The 20,587-nt window shown below is 48.0% G+C and overlaps 1 protein-coding gene and 2 long non-coding RNA genes across 6 annotated transcripts in view; 1 reads left to right on the top strand and 2 right to left on the bottom strand.

The window, feature by feature from the left end:
• The window catches only part of SGK1 (serum/glucocorticoid regulated kinase 1), a 75,604-nt gene extending 59,265 nt beyond the window's left edge, over window positions 1-16,339 (top strand). Inside the window, exons 1-12 of one of the 4 annotated variants that reach the window (XM_080999688.1) lie at window positions 3,688-3,889; window positions 9,903-9,978; window positions 10,758-10,833; window positions 11,179-11,283; window positions 11,687-11,770; window positions 11,887-12,018; window positions 12,387-12,499; window positions 12,892-13,015; window positions 13,422-13,517; window positions 14,024-14,179; window positions 14,300-14,389; window positions 14,946-16,339. In XM_080999688.1, coding sequence (XP_080855814.1) covers window positions 3,856-3,889; window positions 9,903-9,978; window positions 10,758-10,833; window positions 11,179-11,283; window positions 11,687-11,770; window positions 11,887-12,018; window positions 12,387-12,499; window positions 12,892-13,015; window positions 13,422-13,517; window positions 14,024-14,179; window positions 14,300-14,389; window positions 14,946-15,113 — 1,254 coding nt within the window. In that variant the 5' untranslated portion in view covers window positions 3,688-3,855 and the 3' untranslated portion in view covers window positions 15,114-16,339. Of the gene's footprint in view, window positions 1-3,687; window positions 3,890-7,361; window positions 7,517-9,381; window positions 9,662-9,902; window positions 9,979-10,757; window positions 10,834-11,178; window positions 11,284-11,686; window positions 11,771-11,886; window positions 12,019-12,386; window positions 12,500-12,891; window positions 13,016-13,421; window positions 13,518-14,023; window positions 14,180-14,299; window positions 14,390-14,945 lie in introns of those variants that run through there. The other 3 variants (XM_080999689.1, XM_080999687.1, XM_080999686.1) reach the window with 3 other exon arrangements.
• LOC308473934 overlaps window positions 1-20,587 on the bottom strand; it is a 391,929-nt gene that overhangs the window by 231,446 nt on the left and 139,896 nt on the right. The window lies entirely within an intron of this gene.
• Window positions 15,545-19,256, bottom strand: LOC308473920. Its single transcript, XR_013984402.1, has 2 exons — window positions 18,534-19,256; window positions 15,545-17,687 (listed from the first exon to the last, which is right to left on the bottom strand). It is a non-coding gene; the product is annotated as an uncharacterized lncRNA (long non-coding RNA).

The following is a 20,587-nucleotide window of genomic DNA, read 5'->3' as shown; positions in this document are numbered from 1 at the left end:
TGTCACATTTATTTCAATGGGACCAAAGCACAGCTAAATTATTCTGCATCCAAGTCTTGTTAGTTTGAGGCCATTACTTGCAAGTAGGCCCACTGATTCGGGGGGGGGTATTTACACACACACACTTGTTGTCGTTTAGTCGTGTCCGACTCTTCGTGACCCCATGGACCAGAGCACGCCAGGCACTCCTGTCTTCGACTGCCTCCTGCAGTTTGGTCAGACACACACACACACACACACACACACACACACACACAAACATAGCCTAAGCCAAAGGGCACTTAACGTGGAAACAAATTGCTTTCTGATCAGTGGGACTTGTTTACATGTAACGGGGTTTGATCCAACAGAAACAAGAACAAAATCATAACTAAGATCTCTTGAGAGCAAATGTTTGGGACATTAGTCATGACTCTCTTTAAGTTGCTGGTTTGGACCGCTGGTGTCCAGGCATACTTATCTGGAAGCAATACATTCTTCTGGAATTAATGGGTCTTACTTCTATGTAAACATTTTCAGATTGGGGATCTACTGGTGTAAACTCAGTGCTTTGGCTTAAATGGATATTTGGCTTGCAGGAGCATCAGTCCTCAGGCCTTTGAAAAGAGCTGTTGCATATGAAGCCAGATTTGTGACATGACACAGACAGACCAGTTGGATGAAGCTATGTGTAGATACATCTATTCTAGGTGCTTTGTAACAACAAAAACCACCACCACCACCACAGACACACCTCAGAGTGATTTGCTGGGGCTAGCAAGAGCTTGCACCTCTGCCAGTGGTACATTTAGGTACCTGTCTTGCATCTACTTGGGGGGTTAAATGAGTCTAACCACAATATTGGCAAATCACCATTACCAGTTAAGACGTCCTTGATTACTACATTGTCTCCTATAAGCACCTGTCATTGTTACCACCCATCGATCTATGCAATCCTAAGCATATTTTACTGAGAAGTAAATCTTGCTGTGTTTTACAGAGCTTATCCCCCAATAAGTGTGGTTAGAATTGGAACATTACAGAAAATCAAGCCATAAAAAATAACCTGGAAATGTGGTCTTGAATGCAAAAGCTGTTAGTCTAATCCTTCTATGGTAACCATGAACCTTGCAGAGGGGGCTACTTCTACTATCACTGTACAGCACTGATCCTGCTGGCCTATTTGGTCAGCACAGAGGTTCAATGCAACACGGTGTTAGGTAGGCACCACTGGTTTCAACCCCAGACATTTCTACGAAATAATAGTGGGGCTGGGAGAAACATTAGCGAGCCACTGCTGGTCCGTGATGGGCCAGTGGTAAAACTCAGCATGACTTGGATTCATGCGGTTACCCCGAGGAAGGCACGCAGCTAATGCAAACTATCGCTACGCTGATCCACGCGCCGTATTGCAAGGCCAGTGAGGATGCTGAAGTCTCGGGAATAAGTTGCTGTGCGCCTCCTTCCTTTGTAGCTTTATTTGGGGACGGAGGGAGGAGCACTTCCTGTGCTTCTGGGTCAGTTAGTCCCAGCAGCAGCCTGGGAAGCTTCCGGACGCAGACATGCCCTAACTGTGCTGCAGGCCGTCGTGCAAAACGAGGACCTGAACCACCCCTCATCTCAGGGACACAGCCTGCCAACTGCAGGTGCCAAGAGTTTCAAAGTGCCTTTGATCTGCCGGCCGTAGCCCTCGTTCAGATAACAGCAGGGCTTTCGCGTTCTCGAATCGTAAGGGGGCAGGGGCTTTAAAACGAGGGGCGCATCCGTCCCTTCCAGATGGGGACACGGGATGGTTTCCTCGCTGCAGGGAGTCCACGGTGGGAGCTCATTAAAGCGCCCTTCCCCCTCCTCCACAACGAGAAAGGGAAGTGAGCTCGAGCGCCCCCTAGTCGCCGATTCCACACTTAAACTACAGGAGCTTAGGGACGACCGCCCCGTCGGAGCTTAGGGACCGACCCTTTGCGCTCGCTCTCTCTCGCACTCTCTCCTGCGATTCAGTTACAGATAGGTAGCCGTGTTGGTCTGCCATAGTCAAAATAAAGTGTGCTTGCACACGAAAGCTCATACCAAGAACTAACTTAGTTGGTCTTAAAGGTGCTACTGGAAGGATTTTTTTTATCTCTCCTGCGAGTTTGTGGAGCAGAGACGTCAGAGGGATGCAGGCGAGGCGCAGGCGGCGGGGAAAGCCCTCCCTGCAATAGCTGTCGCTTTCCTTTTCGGAAGCGCTTAGGTGCCAGGATCTGCGGGCGGGGGATGGGGCGCCGGCTCCAACCTCCACACGCCCCTTCGTTGGCCGGGCTGGGAGGAAAAGGTTGCCAGTCTCCGCGCAGCTTGCCTCCTTTCCTGCGCAAGCGACATGTGTGCAGCAGGAGCCCGGCTGTCTCCCGCCGCTGCTATATAGAGGAAAAGGGGGGAAGTGGAGCGGACGGCTGGGCGGGCGGGAAGGGAAGCGGAGAGGAACTCGGCCGGACGCCGCCTGATGCTGCTGTCGCCGTCCAGCGCAAATCTGACGCGGGGACGAAGCAGAAGAGGCAGGCGGGCAGGAGGGCGATGTCTCCCCGCATTGCCTTTGGCCTGCCCCCTCCTTAAGCCTTCAAGCTTCCAGTAAGACGATACCCATCCCCCACCTACCCAACTCCTCAACCCATTTCAGCTCAAGTGGCCCGTGCATCTGGGGGGTCGCCTGCCTGATTCTTTCTACAATGATCCACGACGGTTAAAAAAGCAAAACAAAACACCAGATTGCCTCCACATCCCCCATCCTTGAACCCTTAGCCAGCGTTCCCAGACCACATCAGAGGTGGGGAACACAAGAAAGCCAGCGTGGGGAAGTGGTTCGAGTGTCGGGCTATGAAATTGGGAGACCAGGGTTCAAATCCCCACTGGGTCTTGGAGGTCACTGAGTGACTGCCTCTCAGCCTAACCTGCCTCGCAGGGGTGTTGTAGAGCAGGCCAGGACAGAACCATGTACCACCTTTGGAGCAGAGGCGGGGTATATAAATGCGATTAAACAAGCAAGCAAGAAAATGGGCAATGGCCCATCTAGTCCAGTGTTTCTGTCCTCCCAGTGGCCAACCAGATACCAGTGGGAAACCCTGCAAACTGGGATGTTGCTGGGCTGCAGATCTGTCTTGATGGTTTTTAACATCGCATGTAAATAGTTTGCTGTGAAGGGCTGGCAAAACATCTTAATGATAACAAGAATGGCAAATGCTCAGGAGCCCGGCTGCCTCTCCTCCTCCTCGTATTCTTCTTCTTTCTTCTTCCCATAATCTTATGGCCACTGGCTAGGGCTGGAGAGAACTGATGTCCAACCATACCTGGAGGGCACAGACAGGAACATTAAAGAAGTCACGCGGGCATTTCGGGATCGCAGACGCAAGCTCCTCCTCCCTATGTTTTCTTCCCTCCTTCCTTCCCAAATTGTGTTTTGATTCAAGTCTCCTGCTGCATCAATTAAAAGAGACCGGCATTTCTAGTTGCCGTGCTGGGTGTGTGTTTGTGTGTGGGCATGTTTCTGTGTGTGTGTGTGTACACATACAGTATATATATAATAAGCAAGTGTTGACTTCAGTCAATCTCAGGGTTTATGTTGCAACAACGTGGCTCTTGTTGAACTTTAGTTCTCTGGTATGTAAATCACCTTTAATACGAGGTTCATAAACTGGGCAGCCAGATCAGCTCGTTTCCTTTATTTCATCGCCCGCCTCCCTGCAAGCTGACGGAGAGCCGGACGGCCCAAAGAAGGAGACGCTTTTTGGTTGGGAATTACAATACAACAAAGCCCGAGGATTTAGAACAGGGTTGCCGAAACGGCGGCTCCTGGCACTTGTGGTGGGATCTTGAGGAGCAGGCAGAGAGGAAGAGACAAACACCATGAGAGGGAAAGAAGAAAAGTCTTCGCTGAAAGGTTGGTCGAATTAACATTATATATATATTTTTCCGCGGTGGGAAACTTTCACAACAACTTCTGACCTAGGGAAGGAAGAGAGCGCTTGAATCTCGAGTTGAGATGGGCACTCTTAGAGTGTCCCTCTCTTTAAAATAGTCCTATCAGATGCGGCTGGAGATAAGGGCTGGAGGCTCAATTGTTTTCTGGGTGCACTGATAAGATTAGCTCCGAGGCAATCTCCTCTGAAAGAGCAGGAGGAGGGGGAGTGGATGGACAGAGCTGTGTAAAAACCATGGTTTTGTATGCTAGAGGCTTAAGTCTTACGGGAAAACTGCCTGTAGGTCATTCCTTGGCAAATCCATAGGAATGTTGCCTTGAACTCGCTTTGCTTATGCGGGCTTCCCTGAAAGGGGGCTTGTCAAAGAGGACGAAGGAGTGGAACAATGGCTTGGATGTCTCAGTGCAACTTAAATGTTTGAGGGAGGTGGTTTTTGCGGAGTGGGGGCAGGTATTACAGCAGTTCTTCTTTCCAAGTGCATCCTTCCAAGGATGTAGTGAATACCATAGGATGTGTTCTCCCAAGGCCATTCGTGCATCAAAGCTCGGTATTGGCTGGCAGACCGCAGAAGCTCTCCAGGGATTCTGACAATTCCTCCCCCAAACCCAACCCTACCTAGAGATGCTGCGGGGACTGAATCTGGGACCTTCTGAATGCAAATCTTGCGCTCTTGGTAGAGAAGGCTCACCAGGGCAGCTGGCTTGCTTCACCCAGCCACCTGCCACAGGACTAATGTTCTGGGAGCACAAATGATGCTGAAGAAGGCGAAGTGGTGCTATGAGGATGAGAACGACCTTGGCTGGCTCAGTGACATTAGATGAGAAGCATCGTGGTTCATGCTGGGAATGCAGAATCTGGCTCCGGGTTCGATTCCCGGCATTTCCTGAGAATGTAAGAAGCGCCCTTCCACGTCCGGCCACTGGCCTAGATCTAGCCCGCCATCCTGTTCCCAGACTGGGGGAGCAGACACCTATGCAAAGCCCCCGGGGGGCAAGCAGAGCTTGAGGAGGACGACAGCGATTCCCAGCAACTGGTATCCGGAGGCGAGCTGCCTCCAACAGGGGAGGCAGAAGAGCTCAGCCACCGTGGCTAACAACCGCTAGTGAACTGGCTAAAACACCATCCCAATTGGCAGGCATTTCCGGTTAAGCGGATCACATAGGCAGATTGACTGGGGGTCCCAAGCGGAGACCATGAGTCTGACCCTATATATGTGTGTATATATATACGCACTATAGCAGCTTCCTGTGTGGTCAAGCAGGCGAAAAGTGGCCAAGGCGGGGGGGGGGGCAGACAGAGGAGACTCTTCGGCATTTTGTACCACCTGATCGCTAGAGCAGCATAAGTGAATGAAGCCGCGAATGAATGGGGCTCCAAGGCTGAGTCTTGCAGCGGCTGCGGAGGAGCAGTTTCGCCGGGTTCAGGCGAGGAGGAGCCAAAGCGGGGACTTGAACGCATGCGCGTTGCGGGAAGTCCCGAGGCGCCGCCGGCCCTTCGAGCTGCTGGCGATGCGAGGCTTGTAAAGTTTGTGAGAGAGGCTATGTGTGTCGCCGGGGGCTCCCGGGAGCTGCCCTGCCGCTGCTGGCGGAGGAAAAGGCCGCGGGGATATATGTGTAATGGAAAGGAGCGGAGGAAGCTGTAGATCAGGGTTGAGTTCCCCGGAGGAATCTCGTTATTGTTGTTATTATTATTGTTAATAATCAAAGCTGCGGTGTTATAAAGGAGGAATAAAGCAGGACTGGTCCCCGGCTTTTTCCTACAGCCCGAATTCTTGAAGGATTCGAGTCGAAAGGTTTTGTATGTGTGGTTTTTTTAAAAAATAAAATAAAAATCAACGGATTAGCCAAAATGCAACTTTTGCAATCTTGCGTCAGCAAAGTCAACTGGCAGCCCGTGGGAGTCGCACAGGCCCGAGGCGCTTCCGCCCAGCCCTTTTGTTGGGGTGTTAATTCTAGATCCGGCGTGGAAGAGCCCTACCCGCCTACCCCGCTTCCAACTCGTGCTTTCTGCTTAGGATTTTTGGGTTCTGCAAACCATCCGCCCCAGCTTTGAAAGAGGACAGTCGGGGAAAACCATGTCGTGGGCGCGCAGAGGCGCGCGCAGGAAAGCGTGCGCGAGCCGGAGGAGCTAGGAAGGACGGAGGCGGGGCTTACGCAGAAAGCCCAATAAAAATCAAAACCGCTGAAAACTGAGCAACGTTCAGGGACCAAGAAATAGTGGATTCCAGGGATCCAGTTGGTATCAATCAATTTTGTATGTTCGACCCCCGAGAGTAATCTAGTCCAACCCCCTGCAGTGCAGCAATCTCAACACGTGGTTCCTCATCCAGTTTGAAGCAATATCGAACCCTGCTTAGCTTTAGCAAATGTGTTTGCAGTTTTATTGCTGCACCAAAGCCCCCTTGGACTGATGGGTGGGCGGGTGCGGGCTTCCTCCCGAGTCATCCTGCCTGGATTGCACTTGCAAGCCTGTCCGTTCGCTGAGGCTCTTGCATCGCAGATACTACATTTAAGTGATAGGAAAAGAGAAAGGAGAAGGTGGTGACTTTTTAATATATTGCAGGGGAACGATGGGAAGGCTACTACTTAAAAAATAATAATGAGCTAAATAAGCAGGCGAGCTCTTGATAAGAAGCTTGCCTCTCTCCCAGTGCCCAAAGGTGAATTATTATTATTATTATTATTATTATTATTATTATTATTATTATTTTGCGGGGAGGGGGTCCTGAATTGATTCGTGTTGCATTTTATCAGTGGGGTGGAATGTAACAACAATCGGGTCGGAAGGCGGTGCCCCCACCCTCTCGCTGCGTCGTGGGAGGTGGTCTCAGCCCCAAGCTCTCCGCTCGCTCTCCGCGCCCCGTTCCACTCCCCGCAATATGTTATGACTGCCGTCCGTTGCGTGCCACCGCCGGTGCTTCAGGTCACCGGTGGGCGGCGTCCCGGCCAACTCCATTCATAAACACGCCTCACGTGTTCAGCAGCGCTGCTGCGGAGACGGGCATAAATAAATAAACGGGCCATCCGGGCACAGAGTGTTCTCAAACAATTGTGCAAATGGAGAAAAAGAAAAAGAAATCGTTGCAGTCTGAGTCAGCTCCCCCCCCCCCGGCCACCTTCCTCTTTCTCTCCCCGTTGTTTTTGCAAATGTGTAGATTTCCATCATCTCATTCCATGAGATGGCATTTCTCTTTAGTTTTTAAACATTATTATTACGCATGCACACGCGCCCAATATTTTTAAGGCGCTTTCAGCAATATCCCGGCCAATCGGTTTCTGGGGTCTCTCCGGTTGCCTGGAAGGGGCGCTTGTTTGTGGGATTGAGGAAGCAGCGGCAGGAAACAAGAGTCCCCCCCCCCGAAGTCACTCCCTGCGGAAAGGCCATTGCTTATCGGCCTTCACCCCAGACGTCAGAGGTTCTCCTTTAGATCCTCTCTGGGGGGCTCTCCCCGGTTCCCTTTGCTTCACATACTTGGAGCTGGGGGTGGGGAGGCTGCCATAAACTTAACATCTGCAGATGTGAGACGGAGAAGGAACCGCCGGTGTTGCAGGGAACGGAAAAGACCGGGGCTTCTGGCCGGGATCTGGGTAAGAAAGTCCTGCGCAGCGCCGGGGACCTTTACAGCTCTGCTTGCGTCTCTCTCCCTTCCTTGTGTTCGGGCTGCTTGCAGGGTGAAGGGAGAGAGACTCTCTCTCCTCCCTGCTATGAGGCTCCGATGAGCTCCTGCTTGACTGGCAGCCGCCCCCGGACGCCTCCCTTCGGCCCAGGATTCCTTTGGAGCCGCGTGGTTGGAGCCTCCCGGCGCTTGCCAGCCAAGGCAGCCCCTGGACAGCCCCGTCCCGCCGCTCTCTGGCGATTAATAAATACCATCTGGTAAAAGCAGGAACCGTGTGACTCCAGCGGTTTCTGTTTCGCAGTCTGAACGACAGTGGAGTTGCTTTGAGGTGGTTTTATAAAGAAAAGGGCAAGGGAGGGAAGGGAGGGTGGAAACAGACAGAAGAAGTTCAGAGACTCCTCAAAAGCAGCCCTGTCTGCTCTCTGAGGCTCAGATCCCCAAGGCGTATTTTCTCAAGAGTAGGAAAAGTTTCTGCCTGCCTTGATGGAGGAATCCAGAGGCACAGGACCTTCCGACCCAATGGGATTCCTGCTTTGCTCTCATTGCCTTAGATTAAGGAGATTTCTTCCTGTGTAGGTGTGCCATAAATAGCTAATGTTGGAGGGAATGCCGCCGGATTAATGCTAAGGAGGAGGGCAGGGCTGAACGTCTAAGGATGCCCCGGCCTGCCTGGGAGTCACAGCTCTCGGGAAACCCCGATGTTTAATTCTCTGTGTGTGTGTTTGTGTGTGTGGATTAGCTGTGGTTGTCCACTGATTCACAGAACATCTAAATATGTTCAAGGACACCCTTGGTTACTGCTTTATATAATAACTGTACGGCTACTTTTTATATAAAAATGTAAATTTCTGGGGGCTAAGTAAGGTCGCGAAGGACATCGCTCTCGGTGTGGATTTAACCATAATAGATTAAAAATGGAAATTCCACGTCCAGGGGCTGTACCTTCCGATTATCAGGTTGGGAGGGGGGAACGACCTGGAGATGGCTCTCCCAATCCCCCCCCCCCCCGCCCTCGGCGCCTCTTGCGGGAGACAGGGCTGAGTGTCGCAACGGAAATGCCTTTGTTCTTATCTCTGGAACAAATCGATCCTTGGATGAGGTCCATCTCGGACCTGGGGGTGTCTGAAAAACCAAGGCTATCCTATCCCGCGGCGGGTCTCTCTGTGGAAGTGTAAAGAGTGGCAAAAATGGGACTTCCTTTGCGCGTTATGGTGGCCTTGAGGGACAAGGCAGGTACATTTAAAGGACAAAAAAAAAGAAAAAAAAAAAGAAAAGGCTGCTGGCCAAGGCTAATTTAGCACCTTTGAGGGGCAGCGACCTCCTGGGCACATCTCTTTAACTCACACGGGTGGACGAGTGCGGGGAGGAGACCCCACAAGGCCTGAGCACCTTGGCAAGGCAAAGAGCGGAGTTCTAATTCTGCCGTGCAATAAATCAGTACATAAAAATAAGGCTGGCATCTCTCTCCAAGGCTTGTTTGCAACCCCAGAACTTTGTTGCATTGTCTTTCCTCCGCTAGAACTGCTGCCAATTAATCCCACTGCAATTTGCTGAGGGTGAAAAAGGATAAAAAGGGGGGGCTGGTGCGTGGCAGCTGGCGGGCTTCTTCCTCTCCACCCGGCTTGCGAGACTCCTTTCTAACGTCAAGGGAGGGGAACATGTCATGGGGAAGGGAAGGGCCGGGCGCCAAGCCTGCATGTCTCCCGGCAGCTCCGGGCGCCTGGGGCGGGGGGAGAGCGAGACTCTTCCTCATTGTTCCCCTCTGGCTCCGCCCCTTCTTCCTCTCCGCCTGGGCTGTCGCCGCGGCCGCGCCTATATAAAGCCCCGGGGCGAGCGGCGGAGCGGCAGACGCGAGCTGACTCAACAGGGTGAACGATCTTGACACTGCGCGCTTTACCCCCGCTGCTAATTCCCTAACTCGGAAGCAGAGCGAGCAAGCAGCTAGCTGCCTGGAAGGGCGCTCGCGCATCCACTCTTACCCCTCGCACATCTGCTTGGATTATTATTCCTCCTAACACTGAGAAACCTAGAAAGTACGCGATGACGGTCAAAGCCGAAGCTTCGGGATCCACGCTAACTTATTCCAAGATGAGAGGGATGGTGGCAATACTGATCGGTGAGTGGGAACGACGTGGAGGAGATAGCAATAGAGAAAAAGAGCATAAAACAGCGTGCGCCCTCCTGATTGTAACCGGGTTGTAGAAGTGAGGCTCTCTTGTTGCATTCAAGGGATGGAGAGGGCTTGTGTGTGTGTGTGTGTGTGTGTGTGTGTGCATTAATTAAATAAAGGAAAGGAAAGGAAAGAAGATGGGGAATTAATCTGTAACAACCCCCTTCTCTCTTGTGATTGTTTGCAGCTTTCATGAAACAGAGACGAATGGGGCTGAATGACTTCATTCAGAAGATAGCCACCAACTCCTACGCATGCAAACAGTAAGTATTTTTTGTGGGTTGTGTTTTTTCTTACTCCCTTCTGCAGAAATTGCCTGGGAAATGCATGGAACTTCGTTCTAAAATTTAACAGAGAATGAGAAATTATATAACTCCTTTCAGCGAGAGATAGTTGAAATAATTTTTTTTGTTAAATTAAAAAATGTTTACAGTATCATGCATGCCTACTCAGATGTAAATTTCAGAAATTTCAGTGGGACTTACACTCCTAAGTATACTTACTAGAAAGTAACTTTAGTGACACCTGTGTGGTAGAAGCGGGTGTCATTAAAGCTGCAACCCTATATGCACTTGGGAATAAATCTTATTGGACTCACTTTTGAGTAGATACACCTTATGCCAAAAAAAGAAAAAAAGACCAGCAGTAGAGTAGATGCTGTAAAAAAATAGTAGGAAACAGAATATAATTTTCTAGATTTAAAAATATCACAAGTTCTGAATTAATTGCATTCAGCTAAGTTTTTACTGTTTGGCTGAAGAATAGAAAACTGAGAAAGGCACCTAGTTTAGATTTCCTGATCCCTCATTCCCTCCTCTGACCTTTAATTACAGAGGAAACTTAAGTCTCTTTGCTCAGAATGGTTTGTTCCTGTCTCCGGTTTCATCTTAGCCCTGAAACCTAGTAAGCCAGTTGTTTTTAGCAGCCTGCCAACCTGAAACTTTCCAGCTAGAATGTTACAATGCCCCCTGGTGGTGAAATGTTTTTAATGTTCTGTACCTTGTTCAGCTGCACTAATTATCCTGGCTTTAATCTCTTGCAGCCCTGAAGTTCAATCTATTTTGAAGATCTCCCAGCCTCAAGAGCCTGAACTTATGAATGCCAATCCTTCTCCTCCAGTAAGTAGCTTCTATAATGCACAGCCTATCTTGAGAAGACTTTAATGTGACAGTAATAGCAACAGGTTTTAAAGATAGATGTTCTGTCCGTTGGTAATCTGGCATGGGTTTTTCCATTCAGGACACATTGTAGTGATGCAACTTGGAAAGAAGTGTTTTGCAATAAAGATTTAGCATTTCCCTCTAGAGCAGATAAAACTTATTTTTAAATTGACATAATCTTTCAAGCATATTATTTCCCCCATAGAAGAATGCAATGCAATTTACTGTGTTTTAAAAAAGTAATAATCTGCACCCAAGTATTTCAGTACAAATGTTTGATTTTTTTTTTTTTGTTCACTGCAGCCCAGTCCATCCCAGCAGATCAACCTTGGCCCTTCTTCTAACCCACATGCTAAACCATCAGATTTCCATTTCCTGAAGGTCATTGGAAAAGGCAGCTTTGGGAAGGTAAGCATACATATTCATTTGGTCAATGGGCCTGTAATATTAAGGGTATCAAAATACTTGGGAGTGCCAGGGGGATTTAATAAGAAGCGAACTGGTGACTATGAAGGGGTGTGAGGTGGAGTATTCTTGAAAAGCAAGGTTCCATTAAAATTTATGTAAGAAAATTTGCTATATGGATCATACGGCACAAAGGGGAAATGAAGGCTATATTGTCCCATTCCCTGCCTTAAGGTAGTGGCACCCACCCATTATGTGGCATTTTACTGCCAGTCCATTGAGTTGTGCAGGGTTGCTCTATAGCTGTGCCTCATGATAGCAGAAAGGACATAGCTGAGTTGTGACTTGATCGTTCCCTTGCATCATGATCACACCTAAACAAAGGGGGTGTCTTGCTTTGTTTCAGGTTCTTCTTGCAAGGCACAAGGCAGAAGAGCACTTCTATGCAGTAAAAGTCCTCCAGAAGAAAGCAATCCTGAAAAAGAAAGAGGTACGTAACTGAATTATACCCATTTCACGAGAAATGCCAATCGGCAAACTAATTATAATAGTCCTACTGTTCTGCTGCTCAGTCAATGAATGATTTCCTACTTCCCTTCCTCTTAGGAGAAACACATAATGTCAGAACGCAACGTCCTACTGAAGAACGTGAAGCACCCTTTCCTGGTGGGACTCCACTTCTCCTTCCAGACTGCAGACAAGCTGTATTTTGTCCTAGACTACATCAATGGTGGAGAGGTAAGCAAAGAGAGTGCACAGAACCATAAGGGGTGTGTGTCCAAAGATACACAGGGCTTGATCCAAAGATCATTGAAACTCCTTGCTGAAAACAAAGCCAGCCCTGCCATGTGTACAAATAAGGCAGTGCTTTCTTCCTATTAAGTATGAAGAGGAGTCTTGGGGAGGAGTTACTAGATTCAGGGTCTCCTGCTTACCAGCCTCTCACAGCAGGAAGCAGCCAGCAGATTACTAGGCCATTTCCTACCATTGTTCTCTCTAGCTATATATATATATATAGAAAGAGAGAGAGATTAATTAAATGCATTGTTTTTAATGGTTTTGGGATCGCTAACAGATTTCTCCCCCTCCTTCCTTGTCTCCTGCAGTTGTTCTACCATCTCCAGAGGGAACGTTGCTTCCTGGAGCCAAGAGCTCGTTTTTATGCTGCTGAAATCGCCAGTGCACTGGGTTACCTGCATTCACTGAATATTGTTTACCGGTAAGCAGGGCAGATGGTTTGCACACATGCATGGTTTATGTGAAAACTGTGGGAAGTAGGCTGTAATATGTAATAAGGGGAGGTCAGGAACCTTGTGGAACCAAGACACTGACCCGGGATACTGGGATCAGTGCATCACAAATTTTTTAGATTCGCTTCCAGGTTATGGGTTAGAACCAGTAAATAGATGCTGCTCATGCACACAGACTAAATCCTGTTGGTAAACGACCTTTAGAAAGTGCTTGGGGGCTACCCAACAAACCCATTTGTTTTCAAAGGGACAACCCCCCACCTTAAAAAAAAAATAAACCTGATAAAATCCCATCGCTTATAATAAACATAAGAGTTGAGAGCCATTGGCTCACCTGTGTATTTTCCTTCCTTTGCCCTAGGGACTTGAAGCCAGAGAACATTTTGCTGGATTCTCAAGGCCACATTGTCTTGACTGACTTTGGACTCTGCAAAGAGAACATAGAACACAATGGCACAACTTCCACATTTTGTGGCACTCCTGAGGTAGGTCTGGGTTCTGCTTTCTTTATCCACATGGCAGTGATGTATGTGCCCAAAGTGTGCAGAGGAAAGAGGAATTTCCCAGATGGGGCAAAAGGACATGTTGTGTTGTTTAGGTGAAGCAGTCAGACAGGCTTTGATTGATGAACCCTGCTGACAAAGCTGCAGCGGGTGGGGGAGGGAGAGAAAGGTCAGAGGTTACAAATGCAAGGCTTTAAGGGCAAAAATAAAGTTACCTAGGGACTCCTGCAGAACAAAGTTCTACAGATGCAAAGATTGGTGTGGTCATCTATCCACAAGTGCAGCCCCCACTCAATCAGGTCACTAAGGTTATTTTTAAGTGGAGCATTTAAAAGAATGCAGGCTGGCTACTTTATTCTAATGTTTCCTATCTTTTTCTTTTCAATAGTACCTTGCCCCCGAAGTCCTTCACAAACAACCCTATGACCGGACTGTTGACTGGTGGTGCCTTGGGGCTGTTTTGTACGAGATGCTTTATGGACTGGTAAGCAAAAATAGTGAGCAACTGGCTAATTGCAAACACATACCAGTCATATTTCCATTTGTAGTAGTTACCAGCATAAGAAAGAGCTGAATCTTGGTCCCACTGAATTTATAAATGCTGCGAACTTCAGTTGGAGCCGATATTTTGCATGTGGATCTCTTACATGATGCACATATATGTGGCCATAGCTCAGTGATGGATCATCTGCTTTGCATGCCGAAGGTCTTGGGGTCAGTCCCTGGCTGGGAATTATTCCCTACTTGAGAAACCCCGGAGAGCCATGTAGCCAATACTGACTTAGATGGACCATTGGTCTGACCCGATATAAGCAGTTGCCTTATGCTCCTTGGGTGGGTGGGACATGAGAAGGGGAAAGATGTAGTTACAGGTGTCATAGCCATTCCAGTGCCTCAAAATGGGTATCAAAGTAAGTGTATTGTGATACAGGTAGTACAGTAAGTTAGACTCTTGGGACTAAAAATCTGTTTCCCCTTCTCTCTCTCCAGCCCCCTTTCTATAGCAGAAACACAGCAGAAATGTATGACAACATCTTGAACAAACCTCTGCAGCTGAAGCCAAATATTACCAACTCTGCAAGACACCTTTTGGAAGGTCTTCTGCAAAAGGACAGGACCAAGAGGCTGGGTGCAAAGGAGGACTTTGTAAGTATAATCCTGCGAGTTGTGAGGGGTGGGTGGGTGAGTTTCGGAAGTTGGCTAGACGATAACAGTCTTTTCCAATTACTCTTGCCTGAACTGATTTGATTTCCATTTCCTCAACAGATGGAGATTAAGAACCACATCTTCTTCTCCCTAATTAACTGGGATGATCTCATTAATAAGAAGATTACACCCCCTTTCAACCCAAATGTGGTAAGTGTTGTCTTCTAATTATGGGAGAGACTTTTCTATTTATACTGGGGTACCCAGGGGTTGAAGATAAAAATAATGACAGGCTAGGTTTGAGCAGGTTCTAGTGTGTTCTCAATGTGAAGCAATCGGGCAGGTGTCTTAATTTTTAAATGCCGCCTTGAGTTTATACATAAGTGGACGGAATTGCCTCATGCAGTTTAGGTATGAGGTGAGGCAATCAGGTCAGGTGAACTCTATGAGCTTGGAGGTGCATGTTGACCTGTGAGACTGCTGCAGCCATTTCAGATCAGTCTCCAGTCCAACACACACACACACACCCCATTAGATTTCTAGTTTTTGTTTGAAACGAGTTCAGGGGGTTGATTCAGTTTTGTTTTTTGTAATTGCCTTCCCATGAAGTGCCTAGATTGGTTTTACTTTAAAAAAACACACACACACACACACACACACACACACACACACACGAAAACACGTAGTCCCCACTCCCAGTTAAGGAAAGATTTGAACATTTCTTCCCAGTCCGACATTAACAACAGAACCTTCTTTGTTTTCTCAGAGTGGCCCCAATGACCTGCGGCACTTTGACCCTGAGTTTACAGATGAGCCTGTCCCGAACTCCATTGGCCAGTCTTCAGACAGCATCCTCATCACTGCCAGCGTCAAGGAAGCTGCTGAAGCATTTCTGGGCTTCTCCTATGCCCCTCCCATGGATTCTTTCTTGTGAATTTCTATTATAGTGATCTGTTTGTACTTTTTTTTTTTTTTTTTTTCATTTAATAATGACCCTTCTGTTGGCCTTCTGTGTGAGCTGCCAGTTTGTCCGGTCACCTTCAAAAAGGAGAGGGAATTTTTTTTTTGCACATCTTCTCACTGTGTGGCAGCTTTGCAGCCTTAATTTCAACTGCATTTTTATTTTATTTTTCTGGAAGCTTTTGTTGTCGTCGTTCCTGCCGTTCATTTGGAAGAGCACATTCTAACTACTTTTAAATGAACTTACAAAACATTTCAACTTCCAGTTCTTCCTACCCACCAAAGTGGTGCTATCGCCTTTAGAAGGAAAGAAGGAAGAAGCTACTGCTGCCATAGACTGCCATAGATTGTAAGCTTAAGAACAACATCCTGTGTGCATCCCCCCTTTCCCCCCCTTTTTTGAGAGAGAGTTTGTTCTGAAAAGCCTAGCTTGAAGATCTTTCTGGATACGATGGGGATGATTTTACGAAAACGTGCCTTTTTTCCCCTGAGATCTTGTGAGCTCCAAAGCTTTTCCTGTCACAAGAGTGTTTCCTGATTCACACGTGTGTTTCTTTTGTGTGTATGTGTGAGTTTGCTATGAGGACAATGGTGTCAGTGTGGTATGCACATTTTTCAGATGGACTTTGTTCAGAAGCATCAGTGCGACACTTGCAGGACTCTACAATGGGGGGCATTGCTTGTTCCTTCCATATTTGGAAGACAATAAATTAATATGTGTAGATAGATGATTTTTTTAAAGAAAAAAAATGTAAAAATTAATGATGATGGGCTTCAATGACTTAGTACCCATAATGCTTGAAGAAAGCATTGCTGCTATGGAAAAATATATATAAATATAAATATATATATATATAAATATTTCTATTTTTAGAATGGGTTTCTAGGGACCAAAATGCCCCAGCTGCAGTCTATCAAAGCTGTTGGTTTATTTCATTATCATTTTTTTGTTCATCTGTAAAACTGGGCATTATTTATGGTTTGTATTTTTTTTCATTCCTGGTTGTATGTATTTGTAAAAAGACTTGTACAGTTGGTTGCAATAGTAGATGTATATTTAAAAAGGAAAAAAAACCTTTAAAGGCTTATAATGTTATACCACTATTATAATGTACTTTACATGGTTATTATACAATATGTATAATTTTTGTGACCAAACCCATTGGTTTGCAGTAAAATCTTGGACAATATTTCTATAAATGCTGTCAGTTCTTCCTTTTATAAGATCATGACATCATTTCTTCTGAACCACCTTTTCATTAGCATTTTCCTTCACAAGACATGAAATGCGTATGTTTTTAAACATCCAAGGGTCAAAAACTATTCTAGAAAGAGTAATCTTTTCAGTATTGTACAGTCAGGCTATTTGATAAAATGCTTGCCAGTGAGAAAATCAATGACATAAGAAAAGTCCTGCTGGATCAGGCCAAAGGCTCATGTGGTTCAGTATCCTGTTCTCACAGTGGCCAACCAGAGGCTGGTGAGAAACCCCTCAAGCAGTCCAGCATGTCCACCAACCCAGCTAAGCCTTGGTAATAGTCTAGTGAAAACTCCTATCACAGAAACGGCTTTGCGCAGAATTTGTTGATGCTATCACAGCCATCCGACCTCCTTTGGCCTGGCACTTTTTCTGATTGCCAGCTGTCAAATCAACTTGGTGGGTAGGCATTCTCAGGCTGCCAGTAGCACATGCATGCTGGGGACAGCAGACTAAAGGAGTGATTTTCCAGAGAAGTATCTAGAAACTTGTGTAGATGCTGTGCAAAATCAAAACCCCACTAGTGTGTTCCCTGGTGGTTGAACCCACTTGTTCATGTTACTGCAGTAATAGCATTCTTACTATGAGTGTGAATCTGGAAGTTGGAGCTGAAATCATGAACCACAAGGTTGCCTGGGTCTAAAGCAGTTTGCTCTTCACCTGTCACTACACATAGTGCTAAACATGCCTGTTGCATCATGTATTTAGATTAGCAAAAGGACCTGGTGATTCGAACAAGTGAATCATCTCACATCTCTGCTAGAGGGGATGGTGTGCATAACTCCCTGCTCACCTTCCACCCACTGTTAGCCAACCTAATCTGAGAGAAAATGCACACCCTATAGCAAGGAACCTTGCTTTGAACGTGTGCCTGTGCTGCTGCAAAGGGTGGTACCCAACTCCAAATAGACCCCCTGAAATTCATGGATGTGACTAAGCTCGGCCTATTAATTTCAATGTGCCTACTAAGTTTGACTCATAGCTGAGCACCACCTAATATTTAAGGGCAAGCTCTACTTTCAAAAAAAACTGTCTAAAGAGGCCGGGGGCTGGGATGATTTGCAGAGCAGATGTGGAAAATGCCAAATCTTTCATTCCTTTTTCTTTGCTCTTTCACAAAAGGCATATTTCACCCCATTGCAGAGTGGTTGATCAGATGTGCATCCTCTGTTATCTGGGCATGAAATGACCAGCAGATGTGCAGAATATTCAATCCCCACTCCTGGTTCTTGGGAGGCCCCAAAGTATCACCACATACGACATGGGAGATGGGAGCAAGCCAAGTCCCCACTCCCCTTTGCAGTGGCGTAGCGTGGGGGGTGCCAGGGGTGCCGGCCGCACCGGGCGCAACATCTGGGGGGGCGCGAGTCCAGAGGGAAGGGACAAGTTCCTTCCTCCGCTGGGCTCCCCGCCGCCACCGCCAGCCTTGCGCCCTAGCGCGCGCGCCCCCCGCCACCGCTGCGGCTGCGCTCCACTCACTGCTCGCAGGAGGAGCAGCCGCTGCAGCAGCGCCGACGCCGCCACCGACGCCTGGCCGGGCACGGGCAGCCTCCGCACCCCGGCGCCGACGCCATCCCCTCGGCCCAGCCACAGGCGGCGGCTGCTTCTGCCGACTGGGAGGGAGGAGAGCTCCCTCTCGCGCCCTGTGCTCCCCAAAACCCTCCGAGAGGAAGCCGGCGGGCGGGCGAGGGTCTCCCGGCAGAAGGGGGCGCCGCTGGCTCCGGCTCTCAGCGCAAGTCTCAGCGGGGGGGGGGGGCGAGGACGGAGCACGGCTGGAAGCCCCTGGACCCGGCCGGGAGGAGGAGAGGCGCTCGCCAAGCCCGGATCTGGAGCTCCACCTACAGCCCAAGGAGAGGAGGGGGCGGGGAGGCGCCCGAGGGGAGGGGGCTTCGGCTGCCTCGGCCCCGCGGGGGCTCCGCAAATAATAAATTTAATAAATTCCTGCTGAGCCTTTGGGGGGGGGGTCCTTGGCTCCTTCGCTCGCCCCCAGCCCCAGTGGCGTAGCGTGGGGGGGTGCAGGGGGGCCGGGCGCAACATCTGGGGGGCGCGCGCTCGCACTCGAGTGCTAAAATCCACGGGTTAGGGGGCGCAAATTACTTGCCTTGCCCCGGGTGCTGACAACCCACGCTACGCCACTGCCCCTTTGGGAAGGGATCATAGCTCAGTGGCAGAGCGTGTGCTTTGCGCAAGTTCCCAAATTCAGTTCCCAGCATCCTCAGTTAAAAAGATAGAGCAGGGCTGGGGAAGAACAACACCTGGAATCCAGAAAAGATGCTACCGCTCTCTGAAAGCAAGCCTGAGCTATGGGGTTAGTAAAGAGCAACTGCCTCCTGTGTCCTTATAGGAAGGCAGCTTCTATTTTCTCTCACACCACCAACCCCCTCATCCTGTGAGCATCTCACTGAGCATCTTTTCAACCTTATTTTTCAGCCAGAAGATCTAGAAACTTGCCCCCCTCCCCCCCGTTTGTTTGTTTTCCCCCCAAACTGAAACCACACCAGATTCCTCACCTGGCACCAAATATGTGGTATATGATGTTGTGACTTCAGGAATTCAGAATACACACAGCTCTGCTTCTCTTGTATATATTCATGACTTGCAAATGCTTATATGAAATGAAATTAATTTGCCATAGAGGGAAGAGCTAATGTGGCCATCAGCCATGTCTCGCAGCCGAGTTCAGTCGGCTCAGCTGTGAGAGGTGGCTGATAGCCAATTTAAGGTCTTGCTTTGAAGCCAAATTATTTCCATAGCAGCAAATGGCCTTGTTTTGCACCTGCATGCCTGATGTAAGAGGAATGTAGTGGACTTGTTATATGCAATGATTCTGTTGACCATATCGGCAATAAAAGCCTTGTTTTATCACTACAGTATAGGTGCAATACAGTTTTACACTAGGGTGAAAAGTACATGCACAAAGCAGCATGGATAAACAAACCATCCCGGCTCTGTCTCATTTACAGGAAGAGGGCTTGTCTGTGCTTGCCGAAAACATAGTTCCCCAATCCCCCTGGGTTGGCCTTCCAAGGGGAATTGATAAAGCAGAATTTCAGAGCCTGGAAAAGCACACAGAGCTGAAAGAGGAAGTGGGAAAAAGTGTGACTCTTCCAGTTTCCTCCCTCAGCTCTATTTACTTTTAAAGGGAGAAAAAGGTAATTGCCCTCCCCACTTCATGACCAAGGAGACTTAGAGGCTTCATGGGCATCAGAGGAAGTCTTGAGAGTGTCATGGTGCCCACAGTGCCACATTGGCAGCCCCTGCATTCACCAAGTAGGAATCACAAACTGCATTCCATAGCTTTTATGGTCTGAAGATTGCAGTGCACATATATTTATTACTCTGCTTCTTTTGCGTACATTCAAGCTCCAGTTAAATGATCACAGATTGTACTTTTTGCATCCCATTGCCATTTAACTCCCCACACCCTTACACCCATGTGTATATATGCCTGCCAACTGCAGCTTACACTTCATGCATTTGATGAAGCGGGTCTTAATTCACTAAAGTTTATCCCACATTAAATTTGTCAGCCTTTAAGTTGTCACAAGGCTCCTTGTTTTTGCTGCAAGAGAACTAGCACAGTTATCTTTCTGGATTTTTTCCATCAGTACATTGACTATACTTTGGGCCTCTACAGCAAACAGTAGCAAGTGACAGGACAACGTTACCTGTTAGCATAAGTGCCAAGAGACCAAAGAAGGCTCAGAACACCCAGTTAACACTTGCCAGAGTTTTATTAGAGAGCCAGTGTGGTGTAGTGGTTAAGAGCGGTAGTCTCGTAATCTGGGGAACCGGGTTTGAGTCTCCGCTCCTCCATATGCAGCTGCTGGGTGACCTTGGGCCAGTCACATTTCTTTGAAGTCTCTCAGCCCCACTCACCTCACAGAGTGTTTGTTGTGGGGGAGGAAGGGAAAGGAGAATGTTAGCCACTTTGAGACTCCTTAAAGGGAGTGAAAGGCGGGATATCAAATCCAAACTCTTCTTCTCTTCTTCTTCTTCTATTAGAGTCATGCTCTCTATAGAAACCTTTGGACTACTAGCAGAATGTTCTACTGAACTATTTTGTTTTTAGAGTGAAATTTAGATGAACGATGCCACCATGTGGGCTGGAAAAGACATGCGGTCCAGGTTCTTGCTCAGTAAGAATAAATCAGTTTGCATATTTTAATTACAGCAATAATTCAAATAGT

Source organism: Podarcis pityusensis, assembly GCF_964106645.2.
Source record: "Podarcis pityusensis genome assembly, chromosome: 3".
In the NCBI taxonomy this organism is placed as follows: Eukaryota; Metazoa; Chordata; class Lepidosauria; order Squamata; family Lacertidae; genus Podarcis; species Podarcis pityusensis.
Note: the sequence above shows the minus strand (reverse complement) of the source record. Positions and strands in the feature narration are given on the sequence as shown.